The sequence below is a fragment of the Panulirus ornatus genome, chromosome 46, assembly GCF_036320965.1.
Source record: "Panulirus ornatus isolate Po-2019 chromosome 46, ASM3632096v1, whole genome shotgun sequence".
NCBI lineage: Eukaryota > Metazoa > Arthropoda > Malacostraca > Decapoda > Palinuridae > Panulirus > Panulirus ornatus.
Window position 1 is genome coordinate 35,589,002 of NC_092269.1, and position 14,505 is coordinate 35,603,506.

Consider the following 14,505-nt stretch of genomic DNA (forward strand, 5'->3'; position numbering starts at 1 on the left):
TGGGAAAGGCTAGAGGCTTTAAATTTTTCCACCTTGGAGGAGAGAGAAAAGGTTTTAGATTTTTAAAACAGTGGATAGTGAACAGTTTTTTAAGAGATATGGGAATGGGGCAACCAAAGGATAAACCATAAGATTAAAGCAAGAAGCTTGTTAGAAAAGGTATTTAAAAGTACTTTTATAGCATGAGAGTGGTTTATGAATGGTATAAGATGATTGAGGACATGATAATGCAGACAGCATGCAGAAATTTAAGTTGTATGAAAGTAGAGAATGTTCAAGAGATATGGCCCCTTGAGTGTAAAACTCTCCCTCTTTGACTCCATAAGGACAAAGCTTGGGAAGACCATACAGGTGTTGTGATTGCCATTTGAACTCAGTCCTTAGTGTCTCAATTTCACATGAAGCAAATTCTGGGAAGTTCAGGTTTGCAGCCTTTGCGACAACAGGGTAGCTCTAGTCCAAAAAGGGTCCTTTCTGAGTAAACACTTTCTTTACTGCCGCAAGCAGAAATTGAAAAACCTTTCTCAGGAGATTCTCAGATTCTTTGTTTTGTGGATCGATGGAAAGAATGTTAAGAAAGCCTTTCCTTGGATTCCTCCTGTAACTTTTCTTGAGTGTGAAGACTGACACTTCCACCTTAGGAGTGGGTTTCCATCCTTTAAAAGGTTATGTAGCTGCAGGCTGTTAGATAGGCATGCAGAACTCATATCATACAAGGGAGTTCTTAGTCCCATGGCTGTGTATATCCCAGAATGTCTTGAGTTTCAGGTTTAGAAGTGTATTTCTGATGGACTGTTCTGTGGCTGTCCATTGTCTGATGAACAGAGGCTTTGCAAATCCTATCCTCTTTTGACTTTGAAAAAAAGAATCTGCTTTTCTTTGCCAAGACTTTTTCTCGAAGACTCTCATCTCAAAGGAATTTGCAGTGGTCAGGTTGATATCATCTTGAAATCAGGTTCTGTAACAAATGAAAAAGATGGGCCATAGAAATTATTTGGAAGTCTTTTGTTAGAATGCCTTTTCTTGCTGGTTTCATAACAAATGCATGGTGAGGACACTTTTGCCTATTACAAGAATCCCTATGTCTGGGTTTTGATGTTAATTTGGAAGACCCAATCTAGCAAACTTCAGAGAAGAGGAACATATGTTTTGAAGGTTTGTAGTGTCCTGTGAGCAGTTTTTCATATTTTTCTTGCCCTGCCTGGCACTCACCTCCTTTTTTGAAAAACTTTATCTGTGTTCCTTTTGTGCTGGCACTCGCCTCCTTTTTTGAAAAACTTTATCTGTGTTCCTTTTGTGATGCCCTGGTTTGGCACAATGATTTGTGAATTATGACTTATGAATAATGGTGATGGCAGCTTTATGGTAATTACTGTTAGGCTAACAACGAACCCCATTTATTGAGGTTGAAGAGTGAGGTGGATTGAGGATCAGTCAAAAGTGATGAATGAAACAGAGCTTCTTCACCAATTTGATGAATGTAGGAATAACTTGATATTTCCATGGAATGTTATGGTCAAAGGATTTGATATTTTCCATGGAATATCCCCAGCTGCTTTAGAGAAAAATGACTTTTCACCACTCAAAACCTACTTTTTTTCTTTTTACCTAATTGCCTACACTGCCTTAATGAGGTGATACCATCAGTGAACAAACAACTGCTTCATATGCACCATCAATGAACAAACAACTGCTTCATATGCACACAATCACTACCTTTCATGTATATAATGTTCCAAAAATTAGAGCCTACCATCCACACCCATTCCACAGACTAATCCCTGGTTTTCCTTGACTGCTTTACATGCCCTGGTTCAGTGCATTGACAGAGTGAAATTAAAGCTTTAAGAAGAAAATATGGGCTTGAAATAAGACAAGGCACATAATTTAGATGGCAAAAGGTTGTATAACATTAGTTCAGATCAATAAGGTCATGTATGTTAACAAATTTATGTAATATTGCCATGAGATAGCTTAAAAAATGCCACTAGATTAAACAGGATACAAAGAATTGTGTATAAAGATTCAAAAGATAAAGATATCAAGATATAAAGTATCAAGTTAGAAATTGATTAGTTGATCATGTATTTCAATATAGACAATCTGGATTATTTTATTATTTTATTATACTTTGTCGCTGTCTCCCGCGTTTGCGAGGTAGTGCAAGGAAACAGACGAAAGAAATGGCCCAACCCCCCCCATACACATGTATATACATACGTCCACACACGCAAATATACATACCTACACAGCTTTCCATGGTTTACCCCAGACGCTTCACATGCCTTGATTCAATCCACTGACAGCACGTCAACTCCGGTATACCACATCGCTCCAATTCACTCTATTCCTTGCCCTCCTTTCACCCTCCTGCATGTTCAGGCCCCGATCACACAAAATCTTTTTCACTCCATCTTTCCACCTCCAATTTGGTCTCCCTCTTCTCCTTGTTCCCTCCACCTCCGACACATATATCCTCTTGGTCAATCTTTCCTCACTCATCCTCTCCATGTGCCCAAACCACTTCAAAACACCCTCTTCTGCTCTCTCAACCACGCTCTTTTTATTTCCACACATCTCTCTTACCCTTACGTTACTCACTCGATCAAACCACCTCACACCACACATTGTCCTCAAACATCTCATTTCCAGCACATCCATCCTCCTGCGCACAACTCTATCCATAGCCCACGCCTCGCAACCATACAACATTGTTGGAACCACTATTCCTTCAAACATACCCATTTTTGCTTTCCGAGATAATGTTCTCGACTTCCACACATTCTTCAAGGCCCCCAGAATTTTCGCCCCCTCCCCCACCCGATGATCCACATCCGCTTCCATGGTTCCATCCGCTGCCAGATCCACTCCCAGATATCTAAAACACTTCACTTCCTCCAGTTTTTCTCCATTCAAACTCACCTCCCAATTGACTTGACCCTCAACCCTACTGTACCTAATAACCTTGCTCTTATTCACATTTACTCTTAACTTTCTTCTTCCACACACTTTACCAAACTCAGTCACCAGCTTCTGCAGTTTCTCACATGAATCAGCCACCAGCGCTGTATCATCAGCGAACAACAACTGACTCACTTCCCAAGCTCTCTCATCCCCAACAGACTTCATACTTGCCCCTCTTTCCAAAACTCTTGCATTTACCTCCCTAACAACCCCATCCATAAACAAATTAAACAACCATGGAGACATCACACACCCCTGCCGCAAACCTACATTCACTGAGAACCAATCACTTTCCTCTCTTCCTACACGTACACATGCCTTACATCCTGGATATGATTACAATTTCAGATATAGACAAAATAGTGGCAGAAATAAAAATGCCAGGAGACAGTATCTAGAACAACGGTAAGCTGCATAAATAGGTGGAGTACTGTCTGTGCAGTACAAGAAAACACCAGAATATACAGTAGTTGAAACTAACAGTACAGAATGAAGCCTGTGATCCTTATATTTAGAAATTAAGCTGTAAGTAATGGAAAATCAACTTCAGCGAGGTATTCAAACTTCCTAAACAAGTCAAGAAATATTAGGATCTACTGTATATTATAAAGAATTTAGAATGGAAATGATAACATAATAGTCAGTTTGGAAGATGATTTGGAGGAAAGCAGATTGGCTTGATTATTAAAAGGATTCTTCATCAGACTAGAAATCAGTAAGTTTGAGATGTTAATACTGTGACTTAACTCTTGATTAAAGAAGCATTATTTTATTCATTTAATTTCATTTAAAATTATGGTTGGCAGTCATTTTTTTTTATGAACCTATACTTGGTAAGTCTTTCTCTTGTGTAAGGAAGGATGGCTCAAATTGCATTTTTACTTTTAGGTGTCAAGAACTGCAGGAAACTATTTACCACATGTTCCTGAACTTAAAACCTTGTGAAGAGTATTTATAAGATGTAAAACTTTTTTCAATTTCAGTGTTATTAAATTATTTTAAGTATATTTTTAAGTTCTTCAATTTAAGTGTTGTGATTAAATAATTTTAAGTATATTTTTAAGTTCTTCAATTTAAGTGCTATGATTAGATTATTTTAAGTATATTTTTAAGTTCCAGCACTTTTAAAGAATTGATGTCAACAATCAGTCATCTTTATTCTTCATTGTCTTGAATGAATTAGTCATACAGGTTGAGTATTCCTTATCTGAAATGCCAGGGACCAGAAGTGTTTTGATTTTTGGATTATTTGCATATACATGATGAGATATGTGGAAAAAAGGATGGTATGTAAACAAATGTGTTAGAGCTGAGACATACCTCAATTTTTTGACTATTCAATGGCATTCCTTAGGAGATACTGTTTCCAGCATTCGGCGGGACTGTATTCCCCAGCAAGTGATGGTCATGCACTCAGAGCCGTGGCATGTCACTCTCTAATTGGATTGCTTGTCCTGCTGCCTCCATCCATTCACAGCGATCTCTGCTGTCTGACATGACCAGCAGATGAATCCAGATCTTGTGTTAACGTTGTTCTTAATCCCCTCCACTAGGTAAGCTCTCACACTATCACTTAATACTTTTTCACTTGGCTGTAGTTGTCTTGGCATCATCCGTTTAGTGATAGTGTGAGAGCATACCTAGAGGAAGGGATTAAGGACAATGTTAACACAAGGTCTAAGTTCATCTGCTGGCCATGTCAGGCAGTGGATATTGCTGTGAATGGGTGGAGGCAGCAGGACAAGCGATCCAATCAGAAGTGACACGCCAAGACGTCTGAGTGGGTTACCATCACTTGCTGGGGAATACAGTCCCACCAGATGCTGGAATCAGCATCTCATGAGGAAGACTGTTGAGCAGTTAAAATGTTGAGGTATGTCTCAGCTCTAACCTGTTTGTTTCCATATCATCCTGTTTTTCACATGTGTCATGATGGATAATAGATAATGAGATATCTTGGTGATGGGACCCAAGTCTAAACACAAAATCACCTTCATTCCTGAATCTGTATTTATATGCTACTGATAAGCAGTCATTTTCTTACACTTATTCTTACAGAGCAGAAAATAAGCAAGAAACAGTGAGTAATGCATGTAGGTCTGGCATTGACAGTGGTTTGTAACAAACTGGTGCCAACAGCATGTCAAAGCCCAGCATGGGCAAGTGAGGTCATGTGTGGAATTTCTGCTTGTAATGTCAAGTTGCCGTTCAAAAAGTTTTGGATTTTTTAGCATTTCAGATAGGATTTTCGGATTAGGAATGCTCAACCTGTACACATCTTGTATTAGATGTGTGGTTCATGTATGCAGTATTCTTTGCTGTGGTTACCTTTCCTATATAAGTTTATATGTTAGTGAGGATGGCTGCTAGTTAGGCATTTTACTGCTTTGGATTCCCTTAAAATTGTTAGTTTTTTGGGCATCTAAGAATGAACAAATTAGAAAAAAGACACCGATAGGTTTGTATTGTTTTCTGGAAAGTTCTTTTCTCTAGGTACTTATTTTTATTCAGCTATTTCAGATCTTAAAAATTTTGTTAGTCATTTACATCTTTGTTGATTTATATGCAGGATGAACAGGTTGCGAAAGAGAATGAAATGGAGCGATTTATCATTGGCCTTGGTGAAATCAAAGGATGGCTGGAGAGCACTGAGTATCAGCTGGCCAATATTGGCAAGATGGAACCTGATGAACAGGACAAACTCATGAAGGTTAGCAATAGAAATTTCCACATGTTTAGTTAATGGTATGTTTCTCTACCAATGATGAGACTTAATTGTCTTTCTTTCATACTGTTCGCCATTTCCAGCATTAGCGAGGTAGCATTAACAACAGAGGACTGGGCCTTTAAGGGAATATCCTCACCTGGCCCCCTTCTCTGTTCCTTCTTTTGGAAAAATTGAAAAAAAAAAAAGAATGGTAGCAGAGGTAATATTTCTTATGCCAAAAATGATAGTAATTGCTTTTAATCATAAGTAGTAGTCTTGTACATTTATATGTTTATGCAAAGGTATAGTATGATTGTTGTAGATTTGTTACTTGTAAAGACAAAATAAACATTGCTGTGTTTGCAAGATGTTACTAGAAGGCTGTTATCTTAGGACAGCATATTTATGGTGTTACATTGATGTTTTGATATATATTATGTATTATGGAATTTGCTTGCCAGTGGAAATTTAGAAGTTGTTTGAAAACTATGGCATGCAGTGTATTATACCTTGAACCAAGAGGACATTGCTGTTCTTAAGAGTTGTAAGTGAATAATGAAAAATGGAATATGGTGTCTTTTGAGATGGGCCTTACAAATTCAAAAACTCTCAAGTTTCATTGGATTAATAAATTTCCAAAAAGTAGCACCTGAAATGCATCACTGCCAGTCACTAATGAAGTTTTATAACCTTGTTCATTTATTATCCTAGCTGAAAAATGGGATCAGAGAACTGTTGCCAAAGTCCAAGAATGCCTTGCAGTTTCAATTTTTGATTTTGTGTAATTAAACGCTTGCCAGTGAAAAGAAGAAACTGTCATTGGATCTGAATAAAACCTAAATAGGTAGGTAGAGAGATGAGTTACTTGATATAGTTAGAATTAGGAGAATAAGGAGTAGAGAATGATTATGTGAGGAGAATGTTGAGTATGAATCAGTCATTAGAAATGTACATGGATGGGTGTTTTATGATATGGTGTATATAAAAGATTTGCAAAAACTAAGTCTGGAATGGGCTTTGTATTAGAGAGCCTGTTTTTGGAGTGCTATAATAGACTCAAGTTGGATGTGTGTTCTTAGGGTGCTACTGATGGCACAAGTTGGTCTTTGTGCAGTTATCAGTCACTGATGAAGTATTAAAACATGATTAGTTTAGTAATAGTCAGCACCGGAAAGAGCAAATAAAATTGGTGAGTACTTTTGTTTATTGTAATGAATGAAAGTACTCACCATTTTCATTTTCTCTTTCCAGTGGTGATTGTTGCATATATCTCTTCATGGTGAAGTGAAGGTTCTGTATGATTATTTTAGATGGAGGTCGAGTGTGTTGCAAGTGTAGTTGTGACAGGTTAGAACTTGTGTTACTTGTACTATCTGTTCAAGATCATTAAGGAAAGAAAAAGAAAAGGCTTTTGCTACACTGGGATCAACCTGGGTAGAGCCTACCTGGGTGGAGCCTAACTGGTTCTTGTGGTGTACATTGAAATCCCCTGCATAGATGATCTCAGCACATGGATGTGAAGAGAACAGTGTTTCTTGACAAGATGTCACATTGTCTTAGAGTTGTACATGGTCAAAGGAATTGGGGAAGGAAGTATACAAAGCATGAAGGTTATGTTGTAGTGGGTTGAGAAATTTTGAGCCAGATGGCATTAGATTCAGAGACTCCGTATTCACTAGGCAGGCAGTGGATTTTTGTATTACAGTAGTTACACACATCACTTTAGGAATAGAATTGATAGCAGAGATTAAAGTTAGAGATATGATAGTGTAGAATGGTTTAAGAGAGAAGAGCAGGGGGTCATGTGGATAAATGAGGTTTTGCTGAGATGAGCCTAGATTTAAGACTGAGAATGTTACAGAAATTGATAGAGAAAGAGCTAGGTTTGATGTCTGTGTCTGGGAGAGAGTAGTAGAATATAGTCACATAATGTTGGTCAAGGGAGCCCTGGAGCCCTCCTTAACCAGTGGTGGTGTTTTGATTCTTCATCGAAGAATCTTAATGAAAACACATACATCCTCATTCTTTTTTGTTCAAGAAAAGATCAGATCTTGTGAGAACCTATCATTTCAGTCTCAAGAAGAGAAGGGTAGAGCTCCCATGTATTTTAATGGACTGACCATTAGTTGATATAGGTACTTACAATACCTCACCAGTTAAGGATGCTTTTGGATCTTCCCTGACACCACAAATGATTCGGTTGCCATATCCTGCTCCAGATTGTGCAGGCTGTCTCCTGCACCATTATGCCTCTGTCTAAAGGAAATTAAAGTCTTTTTGTGTTTTTGACCACTGTTAAAAGCTATCCATTGGGCCCAGTATAACTTAAGGAACATTTAATCTTGTCAGGATCCTACTTCTCAGATGCAAAACTTTTCCTATGATCCTCACTCACCTTTCCTTCCTTCAGATGAAATTTTTAGCCTTCCTCCAGTGGGCTTAGGAAGCCTGCTGACTCCCACTGCATTTGACCAATGTCTAAAGGAGAACGAGATTCTTTTATGTTTTCTACCTCTGTTAAAACCCACCCATTGGATCCAGTACAAATTAAGGATCGTTTTATCTCATTGGGATCCTGCTTCATGCATGCAAAACCTTTTTTTACGTTCCTTACTCACCTTTCCTTACTTAAGATGAAAGTTTTATGCTCTTTCCATTGGGTTAAGGGCCTCTGCAAGGTCGTAGCAATCCTTAGGTTCCTTCTTCCATTCAGTTAGAGGAATCAGATTCTTATCCTGAGGCTTCATGCAATGAAGTAGCATCAGTTGAAGCTGTTTTAGAGACCAGTTTGTCTTTGAGAAGTAAACCTTCATTTTCCAAAAAGTTTCATCTTCATGCTTCCATTTTCAAAGAGATCACTTGTTGACGTGTTTACAAAGAGCTTTTTGGGTTTGTTTTCAGATTTCTCACAGCCATAACCTTCTCCCTGGGAGGAAAACGTGTTTTTGCTAAGCTAGCTTTTTCACTGATCAGGCAGCTAGTCTCAGTATTCTTTGAAGATATTTTAGAGGTCCCAGTGTTGATACTGCTGTTTTACAGAGTGGCAAAGGCTTTTCTTTGGTCATCCAGAAAATTTTTTCCTCTTGTAGGATTTCCTGGGTACTGATATAGCCTTGAGAACACAACATTTCAAGTTGAATGTAAAATATTTGTTTTCCCTAAAGTACTTTCAAAGCAGTGTTTATCAATATGAATGCTGAATCTTTCTTGGACTTTCTTCAGGGCAGTTGTATGAATAGAAGAAGGATGAAGTGCCCCCTTTTTCTCATTGAACCCCCTGTTCCCAGGCTTTTCCAAATCAAATGGGATTTGGAAACTATACAACCTGTTGTGGAATTCCTCCTCCTTCCTTTATATTATTCTAGGAAGTCATTCACCCTTGGAAGATTTCATCAAGAGAGAATCATGCTTGATGTCCAGTCATTCTCTTACAGACACCTTTGGACTTCAGTTGTTATTATCAGAGTGATCATTTATTTGTGCATCCTGAAATCTCCTTTCAGTGAGAAATATCCATACATGGTTTAAGAAACTCATTTTAATTGCTGTTCCATGACTCATCTTTAGATCATATATTATCAGAAAGGTGACCTATACCTTAACGTTCCTCACAAATCTCTCATTGAAAGAAATCAATAAAAGGAGCACTTGGCAGTCATCTACCACTTCCATTAATTGTGTGGCTCTAAGGATTCCTTCCATTGGAGATGGATTCTAGTATGTGTCTGAATCACTATAGAAGGTATTTATGTTGCTTTTGGGTTTACTTCACTTCACCTAAAGTTTTTCACCATGGTTATGCTATCATGCTCACTAGATAGACTGTAAAGAAGAGATATATGGGATTTGAAATATGAAAAACATTTTTGTCCTAAGTCAGTATCTTTTTTCTTGATTTTCTTACCTTGCATGGCCTTCACCTCTCTTTTTTGAAAACTTTATCTCTTCCAACTGTGACTCCTTTTGGGTTAATAACTATGATCCATGAATTCTGAGCTGTTGTCTGGGGCCAAGTGGGTCATTGACATCATCTCTTTGGCAGTCTCTAATTAGCCATAGGTGGGCCTGAAATGAGCTGACATAACCATAGCTTAATGGTTGGTGAAGGGTGATGGATGCCACTTAGGGCTGGTAGATCCTGACCTTGATTATCTTTGAGATATCCAAAAGAGTGCCTCTCATACGCATGGGACAAGGCCTTGGTGAGAACTTTTTTCTATCTCTCTCAAAACCAATTTTTCTGTTTAGAATTATAGATTTTTCACTTTTGAACCCCATTTTTTTGTTTTTGTTTTGGAACCAAAGATGTGATATATGAGGGGCCACAGATACAATATAATCAATCCTGGTTTACAGTGGGAGAAGGATATGTAGGCTATTGATCATTTTTGACAGTAACTTAAACAACTATATTGCTTACAGGGTGTGTCTTTGGAAATGCAGAACTACAAGAGTCAGATTGAAAATATTCGTGACACAGCTGTTCATCTTATCAACCATGGAGTTTTATTCCAAGCTCGTATACAACCAGAGTTGTTGCTCATCAACCAGAGGTGGGAAAATATCTACAAGATTATGCAGGTAAGATATAATTGTTCAAGTATCAGGATTTTTCTTAATGGAAGGAGTATATGATGCCATGTTTTTAGAAAATTTGTATGTGATATTACTCTGTATTTAAGGAATGATGTAATCATATATTCTCAGTAATGACTGGTTTTTCAGATTTTATTTTACACATGTTCTCCTTCCTACCATTTGTTACTTGCTAGAATGTTGAAATTGTCATGCTTGTGTCTTTGAATGTATATTTTTTTGCTTTTATTGACATATAAAGTTCAGTAATTGAAGTGGATTCAGAATATAATGTATGTTTTCCATAGTTTTTTGCTCTTTAATGAACTTCTCTGCTGCACGAATTATTTAGCATTTATTTATTGCAAATGGTTAATTACTTAACCAGTTTGGCAAAGTACCCAAAGCTGCTGCTATTGTCAGTTTATGTTTCAGGGTTTTGACACTGCAAAGCTTGTGTATGTTGCATGTTGTGCTTGGGAGGCTTGTGCATTACTGGGTACTTCTTTGAATCCGTTACATCCTCTGTGTGAAGTGCTTAAAATTTTTTGAATATCGTAATTGAATTCAAACAAATTTATAAAAAAGTTATCTTGTTGAAGTATCTGTATCAGTGATGATTTTTCTTTCATCTGAAAAGGCTGTATCTAATTATTCTGCAGAATGAAGATCTAACAAGACTAATAGTTTGCTGTATATTTTCTTACCAGTGAATCTTCAGACTGATTAGTAATATTTTTAACCTACATCCTCAAATTGATCTTAATTATCCCATTGTTTCAAGACTTATCTTGCCCCTTTTTCTTTTCATGTTTATTCCTGCCTTTAGGATATTCTGTGTTTTGGGGATAATGTGGCTTCATGTGGGTGATGTGATAATTTTGTCCTCTGTTTTATAAAAATCGTTTTTTGGTAATATGAAAGACTTTTAGCATTAGATGTAGAAAGGACTTTCAAAATTCCCATGATGCTTTTCAGTTGATATTTTTAGTGTAGATTATAAGTATTTCTGCTCACCAGATTTTTCGTATTGGTATCATAAGTTCCATACTTATCCTTCATATTACCTCACCACACCACACTACATTATCAGTAGTTTTAATGGTGCTTCCTCTTAAGGAAGGGCACACTTAGTTTATTGCTTGGGCTAGGATAGTTGTGTGGGCTTAGGATATAAGAGCTTTCAGATTAGTGCTGTGGTATATGTCAGTGGAGTTTCTGTGTTGAAATGTGACTAGAGAGGTTATTGCTACCCCTTCTATTCACTCTTTCTGAGCTCCTAATGTTACCTGTCTAACAACCTCCTTCGTGGCTCTGTCAACACTACATGTGGTGTCTGGTCTGTTAACCTTACTGCTTCTGCTGGACTAGAATATACGGCAGCAGCTTGATCTCACCATACTGTTCGAATTGAAGATAGACATTAAAACTTAGCAAGTCAGCGGAGTTCAGAGTTGGTCTGATTTTAATACTGGTGAGCAAGATCCAATGTATATCTTTTCAGCATTGCCACCTGGACACACAAGGCACAAGCATCTCCTCCATAGATTTTACCTTGACTTCAGAGACACAAGGGCCAAAACCATCTGCAGGCCACACCAACACCACCTCTACTCTTTCTACAACTACAGCATGTGTTAATGAAATTGCTGTAACTACCAGTTTAACCCATGACTCTGTACAACTTACTCAGAATTCAGGAATGACACCAGAATTTAGTACATCACTAGTCTCATCTTCTCATCAATTCACTGACATGAAGGCATCACCATTAACCATGCAGGAAGATCCTACAATAATGGAAACTGAGGAAGACAATTTTGAAAGTATTGTACATGAAGAAAATGCTGTATTGAGAAGTACAAGTTTAGTGCGTAGTGTTATGTCTACCACTACAACTGTCACTAACACTACTACAGAAATGATGTCTTCTGTTGATAATGACTCCACAGTTTTAGTGTTATCAGATAAGTCAATTTTACGTCCAGAAAATTCACAGCCTCAAGTAACAGCCACCTTGGAGGATACAAAGAATGCATCAGAAACAGCAGGAGCTGTTAAATCATATGAAATGTTTTCCTCAGTTGACAGTAACACATGGGGAGATTCTACTCTTATTGATAGTGTTGTGAAAGTTGAACCTAAAGAACCTCTGTTTACCAGAGATGATCACTCTGTAACTGCAGTCACCAGTAGTGTAACAGCACTTCTGGATCATCCATCACCTGAAATGGAGGAAGAAGTTGGTAATGAGGAAACAAAATGTTCCACATCTCTACAGGAATCAACTGAAGGTTCTAAAACTACATCCCATATAGACCAGCCAAAACAGATTAGTCTTGTTGAAGTTGAGGAAGTGAAAATGACAATATCACACCTTTCTTTCAACATTGCTGGTACAACAGCCAACCAGAAAGTATTGAGAACTGCTGAGGCTAACATTGTTTCTCGTGGTGATGTAGATGAGTCATCAGTAGAAGTGTCTCCAGAAGCTGATTTCCATCCAGCTAGTATCATTTCACATGATATGACCCTTTGTGATTCAGCAGCAAAAGATCGTAAACGAAAGATAACTGAGACTGAAACAGATCTAGATAATTTTGATGAGCTTATTGCTGGACTGAAAGAAGTAGCAGAAAAGGATATTGATTTGACTGCAATAGAAGGCAGTCGAAGGAGAGGTTCTGTGAAGGATCTTGAAATAGAACAGGATGGAGATGAGAAATTCTCCCTCTTAAAGATTAGAAGATGTGAGGACGATGATTTAGAGTCATTAGCATCAATAGACACTGACATGGCTCCTGCCTCAGAAGCAAGTAGGGATTTTGAAGGTACCTTTTCTGATCTTGAATCTGTTTCTGAAAGTGTTTCTTCCAAAGGAGATAGTTTGTTCTCTCCCTCTGCCACTCAAGGTGTGGGATCCATAGATTCTTCTAGGACAGAAGAATTTCACACTATAGAACTTGTATCACAGCAAAGTCAAATAGTTTCAAGTGAAGCAGTCACTCACATGTATATTAAAAGCTCTCATGAGCTAGTCTCTCCAGTCAAAAAAGAAGTGGGTCCAGATTTTGCTAGTATCAATGTTAATGAAGCTTCACACTGTGATATACAACCAGGTGATGGTGAGAGTGGTCTTGTATCATTAAACCAAAAAGAAACGAGCAAATCAGAGCTGTTAGGAGGGGAAGCTGCTGGTCATGCGATGGATTATGAGCAGCTTCCTGTAGAAAAATTGCAGGCAATGATTGCTGAACTGGAGGAGGTGATGAGTGATACAGAATTAAGTGATACAGATGATGAAAAAGCTGAAGCAGACAAAGAAAAGGAAGACAGTAGCTTATCTGTTAAAGAAACAAATGCATCAAAGGTAGATCTTTCAAGTGAAGTTACAAACACTGAGAATCAAAGCATAAGTGCAGCTCCAGTTGAAATGATACCTGAAAAAGAGAACTTGTCTTCTAGTTTTGTAAGTAATATGGCCACAGACGAATTAAAAGATGAACTTTTTCCTGTTGAATTCAGTGTACAAGAAGTTCATGTGGCTGGTGATATTGAGTTTGCTAAAGCCAGAAGTTCGGTTGAGCCAAATGAGCCTTTAGCTTTTGGAACTCCAATAACTGTGGTCACAACTACATCAGTTCATGAAGCTGATGTTCAAGAAGTTCCAAATGCTTTGCCTGAGGTTATGTTAGAGCATCCTCAAGAAGGGACGCGAGAGATAACTAGTGACACATCTTCAACAGTGCAAAAAGTATCTGTGCATAGTTCTCAGGTTGTGCGTGGAATGACCCTTGTAACCTCCACTGAAGATCGACTCCCGGAACCTGAGGAAGCTGTACTGGTCACGTTGATTTCCAGACCAAGCTCTGTAGAAGCCTTGGCCACAGATTCTGAGTTTACTGCAAATAAAGTTATTATGGAACAGGTAGAAGAGGAGAATTCTGATCCAGATATTGAATTCTCAGACAAGGAGGAAAAGGAGGATGAAAAAGAAGTGAAAAGGGCACATGAACCATCATCTTCTTCCAGTTCAGGTGATTCTTCTGAGGATGAGGAATCAGTCAAGGAGAGGAGGCCAACTATTATTGAGTGCCCAAGTATCTCTGTAGCTTTGGAGGAGGGAAATGCTGAAGAAACTGGAGAGGTAAGTCGTATGTAAGGAGCATGAGAGTCCCGTTAAAGTTGGTTATAGACAAGCTTATAGGTGGTTTTGTTTTAATCCTAACATGGTGGTCACATTATTCTCCAAAATCTGA

At 38.0% G+C, this 14,505-nt stretch overlaps 1 protein-coding gene across 17 annotated transcripts in view; it reads left to right on the forward strand.

The window, feature by feature from the left end:
• LOC139763229 (dystrophin-like) overlaps positions 1-14,505 on the forward strand; it is a 304,285-nt gene that overhangs the window by 244,570 nt on the left and 45,210 nt on the right. For 15 of the 17 annotated variants that reach the window (XM_071689108.1, XM_071689094.1, XM_071689103.1 and 12 more), the window contains 2 exons: positions 5,534-5,674; positions 10,094-10,252. In XM_071689108.1, the coding sequence (XP_071545209.1) occupies positions 5,534-5,674; positions 10,094-10,252 (300 nt within the window). Of the gene's footprint in view, positions 1-5,533; positions 5,675-10,093; positions 10,253-11,750; positions 14,394-14,505 lie in introns of all 17 variants that reach the window. The other 2 variants (XM_071689106.1, XM_071689104.1) reach the window with 1 other exon arrangement.